At 30.1% G+C, this 27,636-nt stretch overlaps 2 protein-coding genes across 2 annotated transcripts in view; one reads left to right on the top strand and one right to left on the bottom strand.

The window, feature by feature from the left end:
• The window catches only part of LOC148232458 (uncharacterized), a 238,451-nt gene that overhangs the window by 49,604 nt on the left and 161,211 nt on the right, over positions 1-27,636 (top strand). The gene's annotated exons all lie outside the window — the stretch shown is intronic.
• vex (somatomedin B and thrombospondin type 1 domain containing protein vexed) overlaps positions 1-27,636 on the bottom strand; it is a 138,779-nt gene that overhangs the window by 3,756 nt on the left and 107,387 nt on the right. The window contains exon 4 of the mRNA XM_088191764.1: positions 26,069-26,189. Within this exon, the coding sequence (XP_088047890.1) occupies positions 26,069-26,189 (121 nt within the window). The remainder of the gene's footprint in view (positions 1-26,068; positions 26,190-27,636) is intronic.

Below are 27,636 nucleotides of genomic sequence, written 5' to 3'. Positions count from 1 at the left end.
TAGAAAAAATCGAGAAGTGAAAATGAGAGTTCTCATTTTTCGAGAATCAAAGGAGTGATAATTTAAGAGTTTCTTTCTCTTTTAATTTTGATGTAATCAGCCTTAATCAATTAATAAGTAAAATAACAAAAAAGCTGATGCTTCTCTTTGCAGTTAATATAAAAAAGAGAAAACAAATTTTCAATCTCATTTTTAACATTAAAATAAAGTAAAAACAGTTTATTCGTTTATCAGTTATATATACACGCTGCAGTAAATTGTAAATTGGCTCCATTTTGCGTTAAATGCGCAGAAAATCAGTTATTATTATTTTATTTTTTGTTGTAACTTGACAGGCGTAAGCCCAATGCATTACAACAGAGTAAATCTGTGCCAATTGATGTGTCTGTAGGCTGTCTCAAAAATCTGAATAATAATAAAAACAAATCGTTTCAATTTTAACAGAAAATGTAAATATACTACTATTAATAAATAAATCCGCGCTGCGACCGTCTAAAAATATTATCATGGAACGCAAATGGACTGCGAGAAATGAATTCAGAATTATTAGACATAGCATTTATTTCTGAAACTTACTTGAAAGTATCGATAAATAGTTATTTTATTAAGAGTAAAATATGTCGTACCGATGGAGTAATTAAAGATAAGAGATTATGCGTGATATAAATCAATGCAACATATATGAATATATAAACTAACGATGGCGAACCTATTGGCACAAGTGCCATATGATTAGCGTAATTACATTGCTGGCATGTTTTACTCATTATATTTTATACGCAAATATTTTAATAAATTGTTACTGCCATAACATAGCTGTCAGGGTAGCAATTATATATTGACTATCATTTTGTGTATTTCGAATTTCATTGATTCTAAAATATACTAAAAAGATATTTGAATGTTTTTTTTATTATTATTATATATAATTAACTTGTAGTTAGAATAGTAATATAATATATTCGTGTGAATTTTATACAAATATAAACTTGTAACGTTACCCACCCCCATTCGAGTGTGACTTTCAAAAGCGGACAGACCTTCTTCGCCGACATCAAATTCAAAATTTCAACGTCGATGTCGGTCGACCGTGTTGTTGTTGTGTGTGCGGTTTTCGACATAATTTCTCGGAACTGGGAAATTTTCCTCGGGGATAGTTCACAGAGGGATGGACCGGGAAATTTTCCTCGGGAAAGAAAGGAGACGGTGAGTCGGGGATAAAATACGTAATGTAGGCTGGCACACTGAGAGGCTGTTGTGGTCCTCCGAGAGGGACTAATGGGTCTCCAAAGTGGCGTCTAATACCCACGGCGGAAGAGTGGTAGCCGCGCGAAAACCATTTTCCTATAGGAATATCCACCCAGGGCCTTTACGAGGGTGCGGGAGCGTGGATATTAAACATTGTGGCGATGTACGGCCAACCAGACATGAGCAGCGTTCGCTTTTTGCCTCGACGGTTTCGGTTTCGCTAGTTACTGATATTATAATTTATTCTATAAACATATTAAATTTAACAAGCTCTATTTGGAGCTTACCTATCGTGTATTGAATTTAATCAAATAATATATTTGATTCCGTAAAAAGCAACTATATATACCTCATTAAAATAAATGGGACATTATTATATGTGTTAATATCATTTATTGATTTTTTGCCTTTTTTTTATCGCTATTTATTGTTTAATTATAAATTATTTTTAAAAAGATTTAAATGACTTTCGAAATAAACTAATATTTACTATTTATACAATATAATAAAACATATTGACATAAGCTTCTTAAACAAACTATTTATTTAGTAATTTAAAACGTAAACTTCCATGGAGTTTTAATATAGAAAGTTTTTAATGAGGCTTAATCGTTCCAATTAATAATATTACATAGTGCATACTGAATTATGCAGCTTCGTTAATAATATTTACTATAAATATAATGATACTTTGTATTTTTTTTTAATCTAGTTTTGACGTTTGTTTGTTTTTTTTAATCTAGTATTTCTGTGCCAATCAAAAAATATGTATAATGTGTACGGTAGATTTATTTAATGGGTGATGGGTGACAAGTTTAATCTAAGCTGATTTTAATTCACGTTAAAATATCATAGTTATCATGATAAAGATTGGAGTCTGATAAAATACAAAAACTTTTTGCATTGATTGATGATTAAATAAGATAATATTTAAGGACGGAATAGCGTAGTCCGTAACATCTCAGACTAGTAACACCGAGGTTGTGGGTTCGAGCCTCGGCAGTGGAACACGTTTTTTATTTATTAAAATTGCGCTATTATTAAAAAAACCGGTTTCAGCTGCAGTGACATCTATTGATTATAAATTGTATAGCACATAATAATTTATAATTAATAATAAATATGTCACTGATTCACAGACTTTTAGTCTGGTGGTTAATACTTGCTTGTATGTCTGATTGACTTACTCAGTTGGTACAGATTTGCCCGTTGTAACGCATTGGGCTTACGCCTGCCAGGTTACAACGGAAGATTTAATAAAAAAAATGCTGAGAAAATTCAAATTTACAAATGAAATTAAACACCGTTATTAAAAAAATACACTTTAACGCCCAACCACATGTGCGTTAAAGGGACAGAAAGTTGAAACAAAACATCACCAATAATATTTTATTAGTACAGTGGACCCCCCAATAGCACGGTAAATTTGGAACGTGCTATTTGGGTGGTTGTTGCTGGGGAGAAAATACTCAAATATTTTTTTGCAATACCTACATCCAAAATACGGCATCCAAATACCACGTCCCCAATTTACCTTGTTTTTGGGGGGTTTACTGTATGATATAAAGCGCCGTTGTGAAAAAACAGATACAGTAGCATGCAAAAAATAAATCACCTTCAAAATCATCATTTTTGTATCGATTTTAAATCTCTTTTAATATTTATTAAATTATTAATCAAACATAAAAAAACAAATTTGAAATAAATAATTAAAATAAATCATAATTAAATTATTTTAATTAAAATTAGAATTAAATTCCTATGGTTCGATAAGTAATGCTATTTTTGCATGCTATTGTGTAGCATAACCCATGGCTTAATATATGCCGATGCTGATTTAAAATAATATTAGTACACATAATGACAATCTCAGTAGATAACAGAAAAATCTTAATAATAATAATATATTAATTTATTATTTACTGAATAATTTAAATTAACATAAAGAAACTATATTTCGACTTGAGGTAAAAGTCATAAATATGACCTTTATGACTCAAAAGACGTGAATATTTTTCCGGTATTCCAATATCCAATATATTTTCTCCATAAAATAACTAAGCGTTATAAATGTCTGAGAGTAGAAAAAGTCTTCGTAGCCAGAGTTGTCTGGGTGAGTCTCAAATTTAATGCCATCCACTTCCTAGTGCATGAATATTTCATCGTCCTTTTAAAGTGTAATGCCACAGCCCAAGTTTAAGAAGCACCGAGAACGCATTAAGCCGTTAATTGTTTATGAACTTGTGTTCTTTTTGCGTTTTTTCCTACTTAGTCATCACACAACGTAAACAAGTAATCAAATTGCAGTAAATACATTTACTAACAAATTCACAAAAAGGTTTTTAACATTTTTTCCTCTATAGCTTTTAGTCGTAAACTATTCAAATACCTTTAAAACCAAATGTGAAATAATGTATTAAATACACAACAATATTATTATGGTTTTTTAAGTAATTAATAAATAATATCAAATTACCCAAAATGTTCCGATAATGTGTTGTCCTGAAATTTCAAAACGCGTTCGACTGTATAAAGACAAGTTATGACAACTTTTAGATGAGATGTGAACACTAAAGTAATTAAAGATTATTTTCAAAGTTTTTCTGTTCAACTACAAGCTAACGAATGTAATACCTCTAGCAAGCGATATGATTTTCTGTATAATATTGTATATAGTTCATTTTAATTATTTTAGAACGTGTTCTGATTTAAATTAATAAGTACCAAAAACATACGTCATTATAAGTAAGAAATTAAATTTGGTAATCAATCTCAGAGTATATTAAATAAATGTATAATTTAAAAGATGTTGTCAATGCAAAGCTTTCAATTATTCGCTTCAAATCTTAAGATCCCTTAATCCAAGTAAAATACAATGTTACAAACGAACTAAAGTGCTAATGAATTTGGATCTGCTAAATTCGGTTGAAGCAACGATCTTTAATACCCTAATTTTATGTGACAATACAAAAAAAAAATGTATATTTTAGTAGATAAAAATAACAAAAATATTGAATATTGTCGAAAATATTTCTAGATGAAATTAAATTATTAAACTAATAAAACTATAAGATATAGAGAAATGTACAAGTTGCAGTTGCTAAAGAATTAGTAATGATGGACAAACTTCTGCAGATTATAGAACAAAAAGTCATAGAAAGTCAAGCTACTAATGACATAATGAACGATTAGGCAAAGACAGTGAGATTATCAATGATATAATTCAATACAAAAAATTAGGGTTAATAGTAAAAAATTGCATTTAATTATCACTCAGTAAACTATTTTGAGTTCTAAAGAACATTTTCTTTAACAAGAGCCATATGCATTAAAATAATTCAGCCAAATAATGACACATAAAATATGTTAAGGCTCACTATAATTCTTTTATATTATTTTTAAATTGTTGGTTTTTATGCTCTCTATGAACATACAGTTTTAAACATTTAATTTATCGTTTTATATCAAAAATAAAAAAAAAGCTTTATGACGAAATAAATATTCCAACAAATTAATAACACTATCATAATCACAGAGAAAAATAATAAATAAATATTTTGCAAGTACGTAGCCCACAAGTTTTAAGTATCAGTGACGAAAACGAACCTTAAACACAAATTTCAAAGCACATCTTGTTTTAGGTGCTCAAACCGCAGGTCTCAACTTAATTAACTTAGATTGTAGTTTAACCTAAACTTAATGTAAAACTATTTTTTAGAGTGTATACCAATTTTACTTTTTTATTATTATTACTAAAATACATTAAACCATTTATAACATAAAAGACACATTTTTTAATTTAATATATTAATATTTTTTTTTATATTTTGATAATATTTTATAAAAATATTTTTTTGAGCAATGAAAATATTTTTGCACAATTTATTTTTAAATGAAGATTTATTTCAGTGGTCAAATTGATTGCCTGATTTATGTTGCTCAATTTGCTCCCTCGAGAGATAAAATTAGTATTCCAATTTTATTCAAAATGTGAACTGACTAAAGCATTTACATGACCTTTACTCATGTTAAATTGTTAATCATATTTAAACTCATGATATTCAAGTTCTTGCTTACCAAATGTTATTATGATTTTTTTATTTCTCTAGAAAAAATTGAAGAACTTGCATAAAATGTTAATTTTGCAAAAAAATATTTGTATATAAACATTTTAAAGCAGGGAGTAGTTAAAACCTGCTTAATTCATAGCTGCATTCAGAGCAGGTAGTGCGGAAAGGGACAGGGATTTCTGATTTACTCACAAACATTTTATTAGATTATTTCGGACCTTTTCTGATCAATATAATACTGTAAATACTGAGATAAATAATTAAAAAAAGTCCAATAAAATAAAATCAGAGTCAATGATTTTTTCGGCAGCATGTTTTTGCGGTCCATTAATAATAATATAAATAATGCCATTTTTATAGGCATGTTGATTGCTTATTTTTGACAGCTTAACTTGAGGATAATAGGATATTTAAAAGATGTGCGTGAAAATTTGTCTTTTGTGTCATCATAATAAAATACATACCCCCACCTAAATTTTACGGTCCATCCGAATAATTGGTGATTAAGTTTCGACCGCTAAGGTAAGCTTAAACGCGCGTATAAAGTACGTTTTGATGTTCGCAATATGCGGTGTGGTTATTATGGTTTCAGCCATCATCCAGGGGATGAAAGCCGAAACATAATGTCGGAATGGTTTTAAAGTTTATCGGCACTTTGGGCGCGGATTTGACATGGGCGACGGGTATCAGGATGGGCGTAGCAAACTTTGTGCAGCGCTGTAACTGGATAAGAACTTATTCTTTTTATGGTTTACGAGGTAATCGCTTTGATACGATCCGCGTGTAATGCGATGTGTTGGAAATGAAATTTATGTTTATGATTCACATACGTATAGATTTAATTAAATTGTTCACTATATACTAGATTTTACTACCGATAAAATATAGGATAAATTCATTATACAATAATATGTTTTACACAAAGATTAAATCACCATAATGTATACTTCGTATACATCATGTTTATGTGGATTTCATTAATTCTTAAAATTAATTTAATCTAATAAAAATGAAAATTAATTATATTTGCAACGATTTCTTCATCACTCGTTCAAGTTTATAATTTAAAATGAAGTATATATATATAATAAATGAAAAGTTAGTCAGTATCGAAATGCAAATTATGGATTGGCGTAAACTTTTTCATATTTCCGCTCTCCCTTGAGTGTAATAACGTGTCATCCATCCTCTCGCTATATATTTAAATATACTTTTAAATGTGAAGCAATTTTTGAAATATTTAATACGTATAAGTTACTTATTTTATAAATTTAATTATATCTTCTAATAATACTAATCATATCTATATATAAAAATCTGTCTATTTTTAGTTAAATAAGTCTTTAAAAAAGAAAAGTGATGAGAGAATCATAATGCTACCAGTTTGCTTCGCCCGTTGTGGCCAAGTGGTTGTGTCCGCGTGTGTGTCATGTGGTCGTGGTTGAATTTGCATAGTGCGTATAAACATTATATTGTTAGATATTTAATAGTATTTTTTTATCAAACAATATTTAATATGAATTTAAGAAATAAAATAAAAATAAAAAGTGACATTTAGTAGTACTTACAATTATCTCGTAATACAGATGATTCATATAAAAAAAATAATCTTTGTATCGATGTGTTTTATTTTTCTTCAAATTGGATAAATATGCAGATTTTAAGAATATTGCTTAAGTTCTTTTTATTAAATAAAAATAATCGTTTAGGATGATTGTATTGCAATCAATCAATATTTTTCCGGGTTCAATGAATACTTAAGCAAGATAAAGCTGCCACTATTGACGGCTAAGATATTTAAGATATTGCATTTAATAGTTTTGTCTCCCAAAAGGCAATTTACAATTAGAGAGATTAACTCGTACTATTGAGTCATATTGATAAAGCGTTTTAACAGCATATTCAATTTTTTTTTCGTTTAAATAGGACACTACTGTGTGAAACATTTTACCAGCTAAAGTCACAAAGCATCCGCCATAAATCAAGAAGGATTAAAATATATAATTGTTTTTGGGGTGTATATATATATATTATATATACCAGTGGTGTGCCATCATAAGACTAGAAGGACTAGGCTAGTCCCTTAAATTCTCTTACTTAATATTGAAAAATATCAACAATATAATCACAATCGCCGTCACAGTGAAAACGCTCGGTTATTTAGACTTTTTTAATAATAAGTGAGAGTCGAATATAGCATATCTAAACCGAATTTTGACTAATAGAAAAGCGGAAAAATCAATTATTCCTCCTCAGAATTAAAAAATCAACGTCAAAAGCAATAAAATCGTGCCGTCAACGTCGCAGTCTTAATTTATTCAATCGTACCATCATCAGTTAATTTAATTGTATTATTTATTTATGCGATTTTATAGGTTAAATAAATTTGTTATTGCTTGTTCCAATATTTTTTACTGGTAGTTAATAGATAGTTGGTACAGATTTACCCCATTGTAACGCATTGGACTTATGCCTGTCAGGTTACAACGGAAGATTTAAAATAAATAAATATATGTTTGAATATAAAATACTGACTTAATTTTTTTTATATATATTTTTTCCATACCTAGGCCTCTGTTTTAAAAGTTACGGTACGCCACTGATGTATACATATATAAATATATTTTACCATAGCTCAAACTTTCGTAAAAACTCCATTATTTTTACCGTCAAGTTTACTTAACAGCTCGATTGTAAACGCTAATTCGTTTTCTGAAATAGTATATAAAAACGTAAAACTTGGAGGACAAGATAATTACTATTTATTTTCAGTACTTTAATATTTAATTATTAATGTTAAATTTGTAGAAAATAAATTAAAAAGCTTCCAAATTAAAAAGTTTTTTCAAATGAAGCTCACGAGAAGCAAATCTAATTAATTTTGCAATTTTTAAATAATAATGTCTTCCTTATATACCAAAAAAAATGCTTCCAGATAACAGGATAATTGCTCATGTATAATGGTTAACCGGCTAGTGCAAAATTTGGTTGTTTGACACGCCTACCCGCTAGCTGTAAAATCATAGTGGCAATTAATTCAATTACGCGTTCCGCCGGTTTGCTATCGCTTATACGAATGAATGATTAATCTGAAAGGCTCTTCTGCGTCACTCCTCCTTCTCAGCCGGAGACAGAGAATCCTTTGCAAATAAGCGAACGCGTCGGCATGTGGTTTCGCTCGGCGTCTGATTTATATCCGATATATGTGTGTGGTATGTGTGTCACGTGATACAAACGTAATGAGCTTCTTTATGGGGCATTTAACGTAACAATTTATTGAATGGGAGTTGTGCGATACGTGGCGGTAGAACTCGAAGCTAAGAAACTTTGACTTAAGGTTACGCTCAACTTTGAAGAGGATCCGAGGGAGACTACTTCGCATACTAATCACTTGCCATGTGGCTTAACGGTTGAAAATACGCCAATTAGCTTATAAGAACGATCGATCCGCAATCGATGCCTACCTATGTCTGTCAGTGTTGTCGGCTTAGTTTTATGCTGACGAATAATTAAGTTACCTTTAGTTTTTGCACTGATTTTGATGGCTATGTCAGCTCGTTCAATTATGGTGTTATTTGTGAAGATAAATTAATTTATAATATATATTCTGAAACGACCCGTGAGACAATAAGTAAATAGAAGTGTTTTGCTTCGCTATAAATAAAATGAAACCTTATTTGAATACGCTAAGAGCAAACGTATCATACAGAACGTGAATCGAATTGTGCATTGTTTAAGTGCATACAAAAAGAGAGCAAGAGGAAAATACTAAATAACTTAGACCCAAGAGGCTTGTTACCATTGCGGACCTAAACCTGACATTTAACAAACGAAGCACACAAACAATAAAAATAAAATTTCACTATATAAACAGGTAATTAGACTGGTAATTATACACGCTTGCTCGGTGTGGAGTAACACTATTTTTTCTGAACTCTGAAAAAATCATTAAATTTCCTACAATTATAAATGGTATTTAACTAAAACATGGCTGTACTAGAATACTTCCACATATAATTCACTTTTTTCAGATACGCTGATTCGACTTAGAAGAGCTGAAGAAGCCTCAGAAAGCACCTAAGAGTTTAACATAATTTATAAGACATCATACAATACAAATGAGAGCAAATTATTTTATATATTTATATATTAACTAGTTTATATACTATTCTACGTGTTTTTTTAATGCTATTGTATTGCTCATCTAAAATCCACGCGTTTATGTTAGAAATTTAAGTCAACCTAATACAAGACGATGAAATCAAACATCTTTTGCTTTTCCAGCTAACCCTATTTTAATCCAGGATTAATCTCAGTCTCAGAAGAAGATTATCGGTATCCACCGTCAAACCGTGTCATTTGTTACTGCCAATGCTTTGTTGAGTGAAAATTTAGACTTTCATTGTGCGAATGTTTCGACAACTTAAAAGTAGCTAACTAACGTACGTCTATATGTAGAGTACATGGCACTCGGAAACACCCACACATCAGCTCCTTTAGATGTTTTAATTGCTTACCAGCCCCTGTCTCCGTGGTCCCACCCTAACGTAACGTGATTAATGAATAGCCGAGGTGGGTAGCGATTTTTTGGAAAAAAACTTTATTTACCCGAAAGTGCTTTCAGTAGACTATTCAGGAACATTTCAGAAATAAGGATAGACGCCAGCAATTACAATGAGGGACAAACGTGTATAATGGACTATGTATGTATGTTTGAGTTATATTCTAGATATATAAAAAAACAATGTATTAAAAATAATATGCAATGATATACTCCACAATATAGCAATTAAAATCATAAATAATGATTAAGATTGATATTTATTTTTATTAAATCATCCGCTATAACCTGACAGGCGTAAGCCCAATGCGTTACAACGTGAAAGTCAATCAGACATAATGAATACCTACAAGTAAGTATTACCCACCAGACTGAAAGTCTGGGAACCAGTGAAATTTATATTAATAAATATAAATTACTATGTGCTATACAATTTTTAATCAATAGATGTCACTGCAGCTGGAGCTGGTTTTTTACAATAAAAGCGTATTTTAGTGCCGCTGTCGGGACTCGAACCCCCAACCTCAGAGTTACAAGTCTAAGACGTCACGGACTACGCTATTCCGTTCTCTTATATTGTCGTTATTAGTGACACTTTTTAATGAGCAATTTTTTATTTTTTATTAATAGTGATGGATGGATGTTTTTGCGAAAATCACAATAAAAATTATTTCTGCCTCATTATTATTAATATTGATTTTGTTTCAATCAATTATTTTTAAGCTTTATACGTAATATGATCATATTTATAGGCTTTATCAGATGATGTTATTATCCAATTGTACTTTTCGTTCTCATTTAGGTTTAGGTGATATTAAAGATTTGTGATGTGATCAAATTTGAAAACGGTGAGCGACTAATAATTTTCATATAAAATTTTCTATTCATAATTTAGATGTTGAAATTAATAATTCTGGTACATTATTAGTGGCATAATTAAAAGTTAATTAATACGTTCGTCTTTTTTTATTATTTCTTAAAAAAACGGCAAAGTTTATTATTTATTTTTATATTTTTTTTAAAAAAATGTTCGTAAAAATGTAATTCATTATGATATTAATAAGCACTTTATAGCCAGTTAGACACTTAATGGAATTTAGTTAGAGTTTTATTAGTTTTTATTACAATACAGACGATAATGTGCGCGATGTTTTCTCCGAGGGGTGGTGGAGAAGCTGGCGCAAGGATGATATCCGTGGGAGGTTTTCAGAAGTATTGTAGGTGACGTGGCAGCAAGCGTATAGCGGAGGATGATTCCTCGAAGAGGAGCGCTCATGACATTTATTTATATTTTCACGATTTTTTAAGATATTACACACTTATTGGGGTGCCTCATATTATGGCCAAGCCTGTATATTGGTTAAAAATTACATTACACATAATAATTTATGATTATTAATATATTATATATGACACAAATTCTCAGACTTTTAGTCTTGTGAGTAATACTTACTTTGTACGTATTCATTATATCTGATTGACTTACTCACTTGATATAGATTTACCTCGTTTGTAACGCATTGGCATTAAGACTGTCAGGTTACAACAAAAGATTTATTAAAAATAAAAAATATGCCTCATTATATTATGTAAAAGAGCACGGCAATGAAATTCTGTGTCTTAGAATTATGTTTCGGCGCTCAAAAATATTTTTTTAAGCTTTGTATATTTAAAGGGAAAAGCCCTGACTACGAACCTAATTTTTTTCCTCGATGGCATTGTTTAGGTTTATTTAATAAAAACCGTAACTTTCATTTTTTAATGTTATAAAAATACGTCCGCTTTATAATTTTTTTCTTACAATATGAAACACAATCATATAAATTGAGCTCACAGAATGAGTTTGATTTAGGTACTCAATAGTGTTTAAAAAGAAGTATTAATTTAAAAAAAAATATTTGCAATGATATTCATTTTAAACAATATAAAAAATGTTTGGGGTTGTTTTGAGGGTCTTATGGTAATAGTTAAAAAAACTGAATTTATTATCCAATCACAGCATATGTATATTTTTGTAACTAGAACTTTTACTCTTAGTACCTGTATTTGATTTTAGAACTACAAGATATTTTCAAAACGACTGTTTCAATTAATATGGAATGCATTTGATTGTGAATATAATATATTAAATAAGCCTTAAACTATCGTAATGAAATATATAAGATAGCAAACAACTAAGTTAATAAGGGCTTAAAATCGATTTAATATTAAATGTATCAAATAATTGAGTTCTTCGTTATTTTTAATTCAAAGCTATCGAAACAATCTATTTCTTAAATGCTGTTATTTAGCATTACAACTAAAGTTTTTTAAGTTGATTACCAAGGTGCCTCTACTGCCATTTTGGCTCACTTTGAGAATGTATGACATAACGTTGGATAAAAATTATACTTTGTAGATCTTTAGAAAGAGGAATATTACATATTAAATATTTGAAAGTATGTGTATAGAGATAAGTGAATAGATATCCTTGGGCTTATAGGAGATGGGATGGTTCACGATCCTTAACAATTAAATTGCATCTCTGAGACTCGAGAGGCTGTGTATTTGAGTCTGGCGTTGGTGGGTTTCTTCTCTCGCTCTCGGCGGTGACGCTTTGAGTAATTGGGCTACACAAAAGATTGGCACAATAAGAATGGCAAAATTAATAAGGCAATCAGGCTGTGTGCGTTCAGGGAGCAATCAAAACACTGAATGGAAGATTAATTTTGGGGATAAAGCAAATTGCTACATCGGTTCGCCATGTCGGAATGATTCATGGAAACGCGGCGACTGCTACCAACGATCGGTTATTGCTCAATTCGGAACCGCGAACAATTCAATTTTCATCATACCCCTCCCAGATTAAACGATAATTGGTTATATCGAACGTGTGTTTTCAATTATGACAATGCATTAGGGATTGTGTTGTTGCTTGGCGGTGGTTCGAATAGATTCTAGTGTGGCTAATTAATCAGATTATGTGGTACTGCGTGATATTGAATGAATTAAAAATAAGCTCTCAGTTATTAGATACGGCAAAATTAAATAGTAAAAGTAATAAATATACAATAATATCGTCGTTTATGTGTCAAGAATTTACTTAAGAAAATAATGCTTCTAGAAAAAAATCTTTTCACAACTACTAAGTAAGTAGTGGGACACCAGACTGAAGTCAATGACATATGTTTTATTAAATAAAAACAATTTCTTTCTTTACATTCCGCTTTCTTTCGGAAGCATTCTTTACATTCGCAGTAACTCAATTTAGAGCAACTGTGAAATAATTTTTAGAAGAGAGAAGGTTTGTAACAATAGGTTTTTTACAAACCGAAATTGTTATACACCAATATTTTAGTTTATAGAGGAAAAACATTTTTAACGCTGGATAAAATACCCATCACCCACCATGGAAGCTTGGATCGCCCACTAATGGGCGATACGGATCTAGTATATAATATATGACATAGTATATAATATATAACATGAGTTGATATTATAAATAAACTTTTCTTTAAAATGTAATATTTAAAATTAAGGCAAAAGATTGCTACTTTTACTATTAAATTAAAAATGCTGCATCTAAATTACAAATTATCTAATATATCGTTAACAACTTTTCTCATTGCCAAAGTTGAAAAAATAATTTGTCGGGAAATTTGTATGCAGACGAGCAAGAGTTCAAGAATGCGATTATTGACAATTTTCCAGCTACGACTAACACTATTTTTTCCCCGGAAGTTTTCGGAATGACTTTTTAAAGGAAGTTGTTCCACTTAGTTATTACATTTAATTTGTTATTAGCAGTTTACATATATAAAAAAATTATTTATTTAATTACTCTCATAATAATTCGTGATATGACTCTCATACCAAACTATCAATTTATTCTTATTACAAATCTGATATTATGACTTGAAGGGTTTTCGCAAAGCGTCATGTTTGACGAATATATTTTATTAAAGTAAATTTAATGAATCTCTATATTTAAGAGTATGATTTTACCATCTTAATTCTGAATACAAAGCTCTAAGCTTTTATATAAAAGCTTAATTCGTGGTCAAAATGAACCGAATTATTATTAATGTTGCTAAATCAGTATTTATCAGCAATTAAATAGCTTATTATAATGAGCTATATTTATCTAAAAATTTTCTTACGTAAGTCCAAGATTTATTATACTATACAAAGATTACCATAATATACACAAATCAAATCACTCACCGTCTGAAAAATCGCAAAAAAATATCCGTAATATTTTTCTCTTCTCTGACAACTTATAACCTAATAACCAGCCCCCAACTTCCAAACTACCATCCATCTCCCGTTCCTCCCCCATCGGCGGTATCTTTTCGGGCAACTAACGAATCTTGACTATTATTTAAAGCTCCTGCGCGGCTTATTTAAAGCCCAGTTCGGCCCCGAGTTCGAGCCTGCCAACGATTTACGGCTGGATGTATAAAGAATTATAATTTATCCCGCCGCGGCATAATCAGCCCAAATGCACAGGGGCGGGGTAAGGGGTAAAGGAAGGGAGATTTTTTTATGAATAATGGCTGTTACCTTGGTAATGAGGTTTGCGTGTAACGCTCGCGAATAATAGAGAGTTTGTGAGAAGAGGGAATAAATCAAGCGAAAATATTTATATGCGAATCGTAGGTCTCATTTTCACATGTTTTCACCTCTGCCATATACATATGTATATAAAGTACAACTTGTGATTGTGTTAAAAATAAAAAAAAATATATTAAATTTTCTTCATAATGTGTTAGCAAGAAAAGATAGGGTGAGGTGAATGAAAACTCCATTGTCGTAAAAGTACGTTAACGCGTTGTCGTTATAAATTTATAGAAATATAAATTAGTGTCAAAAATGCTTATATTAAGCATTTTTTTTCAGATATGTTGTCTTAAAAAAATGTCTAATAACAAGTGACAATTGAATAAAGTTGTCAGACAAAAACACAAGTAAAATTATTATATATGAAGAGCGACTTAAAATGGTCATGTAGATTTTTTTGTGTATTTTATGAAACAACTACAATGGCTTCGTTTATTAAGAATCACACGGAAGACATATTTTTGCTTCACTAGAGGGGGTTGTATATTAAAAAGTGGAGCTTAAAAATGCGGTCTTTGCTCTAAATTAGCTTTCTAATAATTTTGTTTAATTTTTTTCCACAAAAGCGTATGAAATACTTTTTTAGCATATTAACCCAAAGAGCACCATTCGATTTCCATGAGACCTGAGAGACTGGACTCTTCCGTCTGATACTCATACTACATTTGATCTGTATATTGATATAATTTATACAAAAAGGTATCTAATTAACTAAATAAGTAGCAACATTCGGCATAAAAACCATAAAAATATACCAATATACGCCTTATGGGACACAACATAATAAGTCACTTAAATTTTAAGTGACTTATTATTTTAAAAACTTTAGCATATATTTCTAAAAGCGCATATTTATTGTTAATAATGCATATTAATGTATAGAGGAATAAAAAAATAGCTTTTAACTAGGTCATCCGACGCAAATTATCAAATATAAAAAAAATATTTTCGGGCAAGTCAATGCAAATAACGAATTATTTCAACAAATACAAACAGTTATTTTTAGGACAAATTAAAAGATCATTATAATATTCACAACAACATTCATTACAATGGTAACAACCGAGATTTTCCATTAAAGCCTGTAACATTTGTAGTTGGTTCTTTTAAATATTATAGAAAAGACGACAAACAGAAATGTTTAATGTGTTGCAGACAGAAGAGTGCAGACAAAAGGGCAAACGCGACAAATTAGCGTAATAAAATAATGTAAAACGGCGCAACGACAAAACAGCGCAACGCATATATGTAAAAAAAAAAAACTGGAATAATGAATATGAAAAATTTGATAAAAATAATAAAATTAAAAAGAACCATTTTTTAAATATTTTGCTGTTTTTTTGATAATATTTTTAATTTAATATCTAAATATTTTGTCAATTCTTAATATTTAATTTTCAAAAACTGTGATTAAGAAAATTTTTTTTTTTTTTTATTAAACTAAGCTTCAGCTATCGCAAATTAAATTAGATAAGATTATATGATAAAGAACACTTGACCACTTCACACATATTTGAAAATGTGAAAAAAATAGTAATTATTTCATCGTTACTGTGCTTTATCAATTTTTTAATATATAATATTATACATAATTTCAGTTTTTATTAAAAAAAAAAAATTTTATGTGTTACGTTGTGTTTTTAATTGAGAATTTCTCTAGAAAAATGTCAAATCCAGAATTCTCATTTTTTGAGATATTTTTTATGAAGCATTTTTATTATATAAAATTAATTTTTAACGAATATTTTTAAAAGGTTTAAAGCCACTGCCTTTTTTATAAGCAAGAATACCCTTGAAAGATCGAGATAAGGAAGTCACTTTCCTGCGACTATTCTATCTAGTCCAGCTAAATTTCTAAGAGTTCAACCCGATCTTTGATACGACTTGCATTTTTTTTCTTTCGATACATATCTATTTGAATTTAACAAATATTAAGTGCTTAAAGTTGGTTCCAAATAACGCCGAGCGAGACAGAAAATCACATATTTTCATTAAATATAAATACAAAATATTTATATGTTATTTACTATAATAAAAAAAAACAATTTGTCCAACGGCAAACATCACAGGCGATGCATAATCGAAAATGGCGTCCAACACAATGTTGCCAGTAAAAAGGGTAGACAAAAAATCTCATAGACGTAACGTTTCCTTTTCGAGTTTCATCGCAGCGGTCGTGTTTTATATCGAGGGTAGAAAAAAGGAAGGAGAGAGAGCAAAAAATCGACGTTAATATTGCGGGGGTGTTCGTATTTTTTATGTACTACACACCGCCGGTAAAGTTTTCGCCTTTTTTGTTGTCGCGTTAACACAACAAATTCCTTTTCTGACTCGTTCAGTGTCAGATACGCGAAAATTAACTGTAAACCATCTATAACTGTCAATGCACAATATAAAAAGCGCTCACGGACGATACGCTCGGGCGCGCAGTGTTGCCAACCGTCAATTGATACGTTTGCGTCTCGAAAGGGGGGGCAATAAATAACGATACAAGTACGGTACCTTTTTGCGAGAATACCGCATTTTTATTAAACGACTGCTTATACAATTTTATATTCACTATAATACTTTTTTTTTCAATGATATATGTCATAGTTATTGCTTTTAAATTATAAGCGCCTATTCGTTGTTGAGTAGATAAGATCAATAAATTAAACAACACCTATATTGGCAAAATAGAAAATAAAACCGCTAAGACTGATTTTAAAACGCAAAAACAACACGAAAAATACCATATAATAAAAAAAACTATTCCGCCGCTCGACATGATGCAATTTGAAATAAATTTCGAAGCGGAGCTGCAACAAAAGCTTTTATTGATTATCAGCAACAATCGAGCACTTAAAGATAAGCTTTATATACATTTTAATTGCCCTTTTCTGGTTGAAAGATACTGTAAGTCTCCGTTATGTTTATTTAGCAGGTAGAAAAAATACTATTTTATTTATAAAATTTATTTGTCAAAATATGATGCCAAATTGTGATGGTTTAAAAAACACAAATACAAATAAAAGATGAAGAGTACTTTTTTTTACCAGAAAAGAAGATATCTAATATATAGATATCTAATATTTATAAAATTAAGTCATAAGTAATATTAAACGAGACGAGACATGCAGTAACTAAAAAAACTTCCTTCAGATACTTCAATCTGGAATTTAATTCGGCAACTTTCTTCAGGGCTATTACTTCGCTTGTGACATAGAATAAACGAGAGCTTAGCATAACTAGCTCATATAGAGCTACGCCGAATCAATCAAAACAACCCTAAATAAGTCTTAAAGCAGCAGCTTTAACTTCGAAATTCTAAATCCCAAGAGTTCTACGCAATCTTCAATACGATTTTGAAATTACGATATGAAGAGATACGTTACACGTTATTTCATAAATTCTTTCGCCACATTTCAAAACTGCTACGCATACAAATCTAATCTTAAGTCTTGTTTATTTGATTTCTTATAATTAATAATGAAAATACGTTTCAGAAAGTTACATAAAACAAAGTAAAAATTAAAAAAAAATTAAATACAAATTTAAAAAGTAATTATTGTATTGTTAGATAATTCTATTAGTTGAATTAAATTTCTATATACAATATTTCAATTAATATTTTAACTTGTATTTGGCCTTTAATTAATAATTTACCGATCTGTGTGTTGAAAATATTGGTCGATATTTAATCTATTATGGCCACATCTGTTAAACTGTCAATCTGTCAGACTCATCCATAATGTTTCATATTGGGAAATAATATATTCAGCACAAAAAAATGTAGGCTTAATAAATTTTAAGATATTAATATTTTCAGAGTTCATTTTATATTTTAACAATATTTTTACGTTGTGAAGTATTGCTAAAAAGTAATTTAATATGTTATTATATAATTTTTTAACTTGATCCCTTAAAAATGGATATTTGTTCTTTAAAAATATACATTGTTTTAATACTAATATAAATAAAATAAAAATATCGGAATTCAAGAATTACTTTTATATTTTTGGTGAACTACGATTATACTACATTTTTAATTATCATACTATGTGGTAACAGTTGTGAATGTTGTATCTTTGTAAACCAGAAATACCATTATTTAATATTTAAAGAGCGGAGGATGCAATATACTAGTAAATAAAATAGTGCTGTATTCTAAAGAATTGAAGCGCAAACTAATAAAACTACCCTTACCTATATATAAAATTTAATTATAAAATAAAAAAAGATGTAAAAAAAATGTTTTTTTTTTTATTTATTATATAAATACGTATAATAGAATATTATATTATTATTGATTTGTTAACTTTTTTATATATAATTATTTTGAAATAATATTGCAGATAAGGTTGAATATCGAAGTTATCTACAAGAGCTATTTTTAGAATAAGTTTTATGTCAATAAGAATTTAACGTCAATTATCGTCATACTTCACATAAAACACAATTAAATGAAAAAAAAAAAAAATTTTTTATCAGATGTTGTTATTAGTATACTTGATGATGTCAGACTCCTGATACAATTCGTATCAACAATGTTTTGCTACAAAGTAGTTTTTGTAACTTTCGGGTTTGAGAAAAAAATTTAACTCACTCATTCAAATACGCACTTATTAATATTGTATCTATATAAATACACAACAGTATTTCTATAAAAAAATATGTAATATAATATTTTTTGTTAATTCAGGTTTGAGCCCGTCGCGGTAGTGAATTGTGGCCTAAATGAAAAAATGAAACGTAATAAAAACAAAACGCGCGTCGACAAATGACGCAGTTGCTATTTATTCCCGCGATAAATAACGCACACGACCCGCATAAATAACGCGCGTGCTAAACCCGCCATTGTTTTCCGATGATGTTGCCAGTCTGCAAATTTGTTTTAGCGCGTCACCGCTAATGTCGACGGAAGCCATCTTTCAGACCGACAACATAGATGGAAAAAAGAGGTAGGGGGAGACGATAATTTCTCGCTTGCACATAATTTGTCAACCTTTTGAAACGGGGGTAAAGTCTAACACATAATTATCGCACCCCTAATTTTATTGTTTCAACACCCTCTTTTCCCCATCCTTTTCACACTCGCCGGAGTACTGTGAGAGAAATTTGATTTATTAATCTCTTTTCAGAGCGGCTCTGTGTCGCTTTAAATTTGTATGAGGCGTTTTACGCGACGATGCTAAAACTTGTAATAGTGATGTGCGTTGCATTCTTCATGAGCGCTTAACGAACGCTCGTTATCGTTGGTAAAAATTAACGAGTAACATTTTATGGTGTTGCCAGAGTGCGTTGTGCCGTTGGGGTATACTTCTGGGACTGATGTATGTTTTTACTCTTTTTGAGTAAAAACATATGAGCTGACATAGTTTGCTTAATACTCGTTAAAATTAATTTAATATGCATCGTAATGCACTGAAACACAATGTAGTTTTATATGTACGCGTACATTATTTCGCGCAACTCGCTCGTAAAAATAACTATATTTTTATAATTTTTATGACGGAAATTAAATAATTAAATACGAATATTTCGAAGAAATTCAGAACGAATCCAAAACGTTAAATATTTGGATACACGTGTCCTAATAGCTTGCTGTCATTGCGGCCCTAAGATATACCAAGCGCGTGTGGTGAGACACTTTCCCTTTCGCTCGTTCGCGTGTTAAGTGACGAGAGTGAGTGAGAGATAAGGGCGTGCGTACCGCATGCGCCTGACACGTACACATATTTACCAAGAAAAGCGCATTATCAAGTAAAAATATGTATCAAAATTAAATAATACTGTTGTGTAATAAAAAACATGATTTTTTTTTCACGTCAGTTATTAAAAAAGTTGATAAAAATAGTATAAGAAACTTTATAGTAAAATCATACTTAAAAATATTACGAAAATATTTCTCGGGATTATATAAAACCAACACACTTAAATGTCTACGAATAAAAAAAAATTCGAGATATAAATTCAAATTTCATTAAAACTGTGCGAAATCCATAGAGTGATTGCTTCTTATATTTCAGAAAGGAAGGTATCCACTTTATCGAAAGTACAATGAAGCCGGTGAAATTTAATACTGTTCTAGAATTTTTTATCACTCTACAACTCAACGAATAAAAAAAGTTGTAAATGTGTGCTACGACGAATGCTTGAAATCGTTCATAAATCTAATGCTAAAAGGGGTGTACTAGTATCTTAATATTATTTTTACTATTATTAATGATCATATAGAGTTTTAAAATATTTTTTTGACACACAATGCTTATGAATTAAATAATAAATATTTTTTTTTAATTACTGACCAAATTTTACTGTTTCATAATTTATTTATATTTATGTGTATTATTCGATAAAGGTTTGAGAGTTTAATTAAAAATATAACTTATTTTCAATTATATACGAAATATAATGATTTAGAAAAAAAAAACTATTAAGATTTTTTCTATCAATCATAAAATTGTAGTTTTTAGAATATATTATATTATATTATATAAAGACGATATCTAAAAAATAAGAATGATTTTCTTTGTGGCAAAAATCTTACTGTAGTGTTTTAGATATATAGGAATAAAATATATCTAATTTGCATTTATAAACCTAAAACTTTATCTCGTAAAGATGGCGGCAATTATTAATTAAGAATTAGCATTCCAACTTCCATTACCAATCGCGAAGCGATGTTTTTAATTAAAAATATTCCTCTGGGAGTATCTTGCGATTGGATTTTTAATATCTTGATCCAGCACAGTGATCCGATTAGAGGTCCACGTGGACATTTTTAATTTTCAACATTTCTAACGAATTGACAGAATAAAAATTCATAAAAACGCGTCATGAATATTTATTCATACTATATAATTTATAATAAATTTAAAATCCACGCCCAGCTTATAATATAATATTTTATATTCAAAAGTATTACAAATTCATTATTACTAATTACGATTGAAGGTACTTTACGAACATCTAAAATTAATTCAAGAGCACTTCATGGAAGCGTTTTGAATTAACATTCCATCCAATAGAATAAAATGAAAACGCTGAACATCACTGTTTTATAACTCTTCAAACACTAAGTACTTTGCTATCTCGTACATCTGTGCATGCATGAATTAAAAGTTTCAAATGCTATTTCTATTATTAGTATCTCGACGAGTTCTTCACTAGGTTAGATCATATTTCGAAGTGAATGAAATATATACATTCACACATAGAATACGCTAATGATGTAACGGACGTTAGTTCAAACGATACTTCAAACATCGGTCTCCCATTGTCACATTCACATCAGCTCCAATCAAAATATCAATCGCTCGAATGTTCAAAGGCCTGTCGTATGAGGCACGCGATCACGTGACACAGAAATGGGTCGAGAAGGGCGCGAGAATTGTGCGTTTCGACCCCTAGAGCCAGGGTTGAACTCTGCTCGTGTTTGCCTTCTATAAACTACAAACATTCGAAATGAACTTTGCGTCGCCGATCAATCGACCGACACGCGATTTATAATGAATATTCGCTTATAATCTACTGGTTTGGTGTATATAATACATATGAAGTGATAAGGGCATCTCTAGAAAATGTGTGAAAGCCCTTATTTCTCTAATATTGTGTGTGAAGTGGAGGTGTATGTACAATTAAAAAAATATAAGTATATATTTTAAAGGGTATTCAATATTAGGACACATCACCAATTAATATATTTTAAAGCTGCTTATATACCAAACATCTTCATTCATTAAGCCGTCATAAACAAAGTAATGTTCTAATGACTAGAATTTACGCTAATGAAATAATTATTCATATAAACACTAAAAGTAAAGATGTAAATGGCATAAAAGGCCTGACAGTAATTTTTTTTTATTTATGTTCGAGATATTTTATAAATTCATGTATGTGAATCCTAATTTAAATGATTGAAGTCATCTTTGAAATATTTTTTATCTATTAAAAACTACACGGAACGTCAGCACTTATGTAATTCTGATATATTATTTTATATAAATTCTAAAAAAAATCATTTGCTAAATTATATGGCTCTGGTTCGGGTCTTTGTTTGATTAAGACAAAGATAAATTGTTTGTTTCGCAACAGTTGGGACGGGTTGTCTGTGGGTACGTCCGTGGTCTGCAAGCGTCTTCGAAGATGAGCTGGAGCAGTGGATGAGTTAGGAATGACGGTTCAAAGTTGAACTGTCCTCCTTTCGGCTGTGGTCCAAGTTGTAGATCTCTTGAAGCTCGGGTGCCTTGAATCCCGTGGGCGCCAGTCCACCACACGCTGGACGCACGGTTAAAACCCAAACCCTTGAGGGGAAGTGACCTCTCGGGCTGGCCGTCTGAGGTAGAGCGCGAAGCATTACCTAGGACGAACAAAGCGTAGCAGAGAACGCAAGTCCGAGGGTCAAGGCTGCGACTGAGGCAGCATAAACACTGCATGCAGTGCAATGCAATGCCGGCTAGCCAGCGAGAGCACGTCTCCCTGAGCGCTCGGGAGGTGGAAATCCCGCTCACCCGGCCGTTAAAAGCTGGGTGCCCACCTATAAGGGTTGGACTCGTAGGGCCTTATTACCGGTAACGGCAGTGGTGCACGCAATAGATAACACGTAGTTAAGCTTTTGCCTAGAATCCTGATAACGATGTTCAAGTATGTGCAGGGAGAGTCTGAGTGGAAGTGATTCCTGTTACCAGGGTGCCAGTATTTATATTCAAGATCCCTCTATGGTAGATTTTATTATTCACTCTTTTTGAGTAGGCCCACGAATTATAAAAGGGTGGCAAATTTATTTTAAATAAATAGTAGACTGGAAACGGTTGCGCGCGTTATCTATTTCTATATAATTTATAGCAAGAATTTTAATCCATTAAGTGGTCTCCCGCGGTGTTTTATTTTAAACAAAAAAAAATTACATAGCTAAAACGTATTAGTTATGTAGTTGCATATTTTTGCCGTAAATTATATTTATGATTACTAAACTTAGTATATTAGATATCTTAACTAATCTTTAATATGTCAGTTTAAAGCTCTTGCCTTAAATCGTCAATAAATATAGTGTAAACAAAAATGATATGAATAAAACAAGTTAATTTTATACCACAATATAATATTTTTACTTAAAAAAATATGGAAGCAATATATTAAATATGTTTTTGTATAGAAATAAGATAAATAACAATTTATGCTTTTTTTTACAAATAACTGCATTCGGATTTAATTTTGTTATTATAAATTATAGAAACCATAGAAATATAAATATTATAAATCATTTGATTAAAATAGCAACATCAGATTAACAACACGCGCTTAAGAATATTTAACACTATTTTTAGCGTTGTTTAAATATCTTAAAATTTTCAAAATTAAGTGTAAATGATTTGCAAAAAAAATTCAATTGAAATTATTGTTTTTATTGTTATTACATTTAATTAAATTTTATGTTATTATTTATAAAGCAATTACTGTAAATATTCATGCCAAATTGTAAAACTATACAACAATGCTCACTTTGTATCTAATAATACATTATTATTAATCATTACAAAGTAAGTGTTTACATTCTAATTGCTCAGTCAGATCATTAACAAATATAATAAATAATAAGGGTCCTAAGTGAGACCACTAACGAACACTTGAGGTAATACCGACTGGCGTGGGTTCATATCTATTTACTGTCACGTCTTGGCTTCTATCTGCCTAACCGTAAATGTTTACATAAATTTCATGACTGCTTATGAAAATATGTATAAACAGCAGTCTTAATATTTAAAGTTATTAACAAGAAACTGAATCTAAAAATTTGGCAAATGTGAATCAATTTATTTATTTATCTGGACTTGGTTTTAACAGCTTTGCTTAGAAAAAAATAAAATGTATAGGACACCTGAAATGTTTTAATTTATAATGAATAATATCTATATATATCACCAGAGATCATGACAACAAAAAAATTTTTTTTTGCACGGCGTCGCAATGGAGTTTTTAACCAATTATTATTAGACTCGCAAAAAAATATATCACTGTTGCTAAAACGTATGGTATATTAAAAACATAGGTCATCCCAAAAATAGCTTCGTAACACTTTGTATAATCGATGAAAAATGAAACCTGGCAACGTTTGCGTATCCAAATCCTCCGGAAATGCTAGATGGGCGGAACGGAACTTTGTAGTAGAGCAAAGAGAATAAAAGTTTCAAACTCGAAACAAGCCCAAAAACATGTGTTGCATAAACTGGAGATAAACGAAACCATGAGCTATGTACATATGTGTGTGTATGTATGTAATCACACTGTTTAGCAAAGCGTGCGCTTTTCGGGATTAAACATTTTCAATATGGAAACGCACGAGAAGATTAAAATTTTGAATGAAAAAACATTCAATGCCTGATATTTTCTTTCCATTAAAATATATGATACGCCCCTTTGTGTATGGAGTAGATTGGATTGGAGGAAGCACAAATATAATATCAGTCACCTTGCCGTTGAAACTCTTTTAAAATTACAAGATTTAAAAAAATAATCACTGAAGTAGCAAGGTTTTGTGGCACATTGCAGACTTAAACTCTTAGGGGTTGTGGCCATAGCGGTGGCCTATCTAGTAAGACTTTTTATTGCAATATTTACACGAGTGCGACGGACGATTGCAATCACTGCAGTCGCTTCGTAGAACGGCAAAATATGTCTACGCCTTTAGAAAGCAACGTTCACTAGTCCAAGGTCGTATTGTGTTTTTCGGAAATGTTATAGATGTAGTGATTTATGATATACGTGCCGCTTCGCCACAAAGAGATTCTCTTAATAACGGAGAAAATTTACTGTGGGTCCCCAAATCCTTTACGCTATTATGTTGTTTGTCTCCATTGTTAATGAATGATCGTTTTTGGTCATAGTAATTAACGCGAGTTTAGGGTTTGAGACAACCCCCCTTTCAAATCTGTGTGTGGTCGCTACAGACTGATTTTTTGAAATTCGTATAATCTTCAGGACTTTTTGAGATGGATGTCAATTTAAAATGTTTTAGAAAAAAAAATATTGATTTAAACACTCGGTGTTACGCAATCTAAGGCTCCATGATTTATAAAATTACATCGTACCTTTTAAAAAAAAATACATCTGATTTTTTGACGCACCCAGTATATTCATAAAAAATATTTATCAAATATACACTTTGGGGGTATCGCATTAGCTTTATTAAAAAATGTTCATATGTTGAATTAACCAAAAAAATGCGAATGTAAGGTTTATCCGACGCTTTCGTATTACGTATTCGAACTGGATTTGCAACCTTTTTTTCATTATAAATATTTAATTTAGAATATATTATCATGGAAAGTGGGGGATGAAAAAGGTTAGCTATAGCTCTGGCTAACAAATGTACCCAACACTTTCAACCGTTCGAGAAGGGTATCTTATTAACTGAGCTTTATACGTATTCGCGTAAACTTTATGAGTTTCTTGCTAGAGCTAAAAGTCTCTGTGCGGTTTTAAAATGAAATTACCGACATCTAAATTTACTAATTTTCTTTGCATTCAGACGATGTCGTATATTCACAAGTACACTATGTTTAAATTGTATGAAACTCGATTTTAAAATTAAGGTTAAAAGATCACTCACTCTTTTTGAGGCGTGATCTCAGGATCTTCAGGATTCCTGTATCGGAGATTCTTTCTGATGTCGTTAGTCTCGTTCACTCTTCTGCTTTCAGAAAGCGAAGCTGGCAGAAGCATTGCAGTTTCTGAAAAGATTATAAATGCATGTGAGTAGTGTAAATTTACTAAATCAACATATTTTAGATTGAGTCAGTTAATGTTTATCAATTACATGTAACGATTATGAACATTTTATTTACAAAAAAGAATGAAAAAAAGATGTATAAAAGTGACATTTTTAATAATGCGTTACAACCATGTAAACACAATTAATAACAACAAATATGTAGCGAAACACCAGATTGACATTAAAGTCCGTAAAACAGTGACATATATATTATTTATAAATAACAATTAATATATATCAAAATGTAGGACCTACCTTGATTTTTTAAATGCTCAAAGATCAAATTATATTTATTTATTAATCACATAGATTAGATAATTTAAAAAAAATATACTGAAAATGGTATTATTCATTAATATTGAAAAAAATATTAATCATGGTTTTATTATGCTTTTTACAAAAAATTGTTTATAACGCATAACTATCGAATCAGTGCTATTAAAAAATCTTAGTAAAAAATCTTTTGCTTAAATATTTTACTTTTTGTATATTTTACGTGCCGTAAAATGCTATTTGAGAAATAGTTTATACACTAATTAAATTTATAAATTTAATGTTGCTACATTTCATTTTAATAATGTATATAAATGAATCTTATATAAACGAATGGGTTGGAATAATTAAATTCATATACATAACACTCACACATTATTTTATTTAACAAAAGATAAAATAAACTTCTGATGTGTATGAGAGAATTTCACCATAACAACAAAATGTGGCATTTTATAACAAATTACGGCAAAATAACATAAAATAGTTTTTATGTAAAGTTTGTACTCCGCCGCCCGACGTAATGCACGGTAAATAATTAATAAAAACTCAGATAAATATAGATTCATTGTATATATAATTTTGTCGTTAATTATTTAATAATATGTGATTGAAAGTTGATGTGATACGTTAGGTTAGGTTTGGGTTTGAAAAACAAATGGGCGTTTCGCAACTTTCAAATCGAGTTTTATATCAGTTAAATTATATTTTCGCTAGTAGAAATAGATATCTACTTGTGAAAATGTATTTGAGCCTTAATAATAAAAATATAACTTTACTGAAAAATACACAAATACTGTAAAATTTATAAATAAATAATGGTAGGTATGTTAATTTATATGTTGCTATTTTTGAAAAGTTGGAATCATATAATTGTACTATCATCTGCCAGATAAATTATATTTTCACTAGTAAAAATATATATCTACTGGTGAAATCAATTGCCAATAGTGAAATTGTCCAGTTAAATATATTTTAACGTGCCAGTAATAACTGTCCAGTTAAATATATTTTAACGTGCATTCTATACAGTTTAGTTAGTCTGAACTCTACATGCTTATCATCTGCATATGATTCGAACTGCACATTTGCAAACGCGCCACTAATACAATATTGCCATAAGTTATTCGCAA

This window comes from Plectrocnemia conspersa, unplaced genomic scaffold (assembly GCF_051122295.1).
Source record: "Plectrocnemia conspersa isolate PC_06_02 unplaced genomic scaffold, ASM5112229v1 ptg000009l, whole genome shotgun sequence".
Taxonomy (NCBI): Eukaryota; Metazoa; Arthropoda; class Insecta; order Trichoptera; family Polycentropodidae; genus Plectrocnemia; species Plectrocnemia conspersa.
This window is presented reverse-complemented; position numbering and strand designations above follow the sequence as displayed.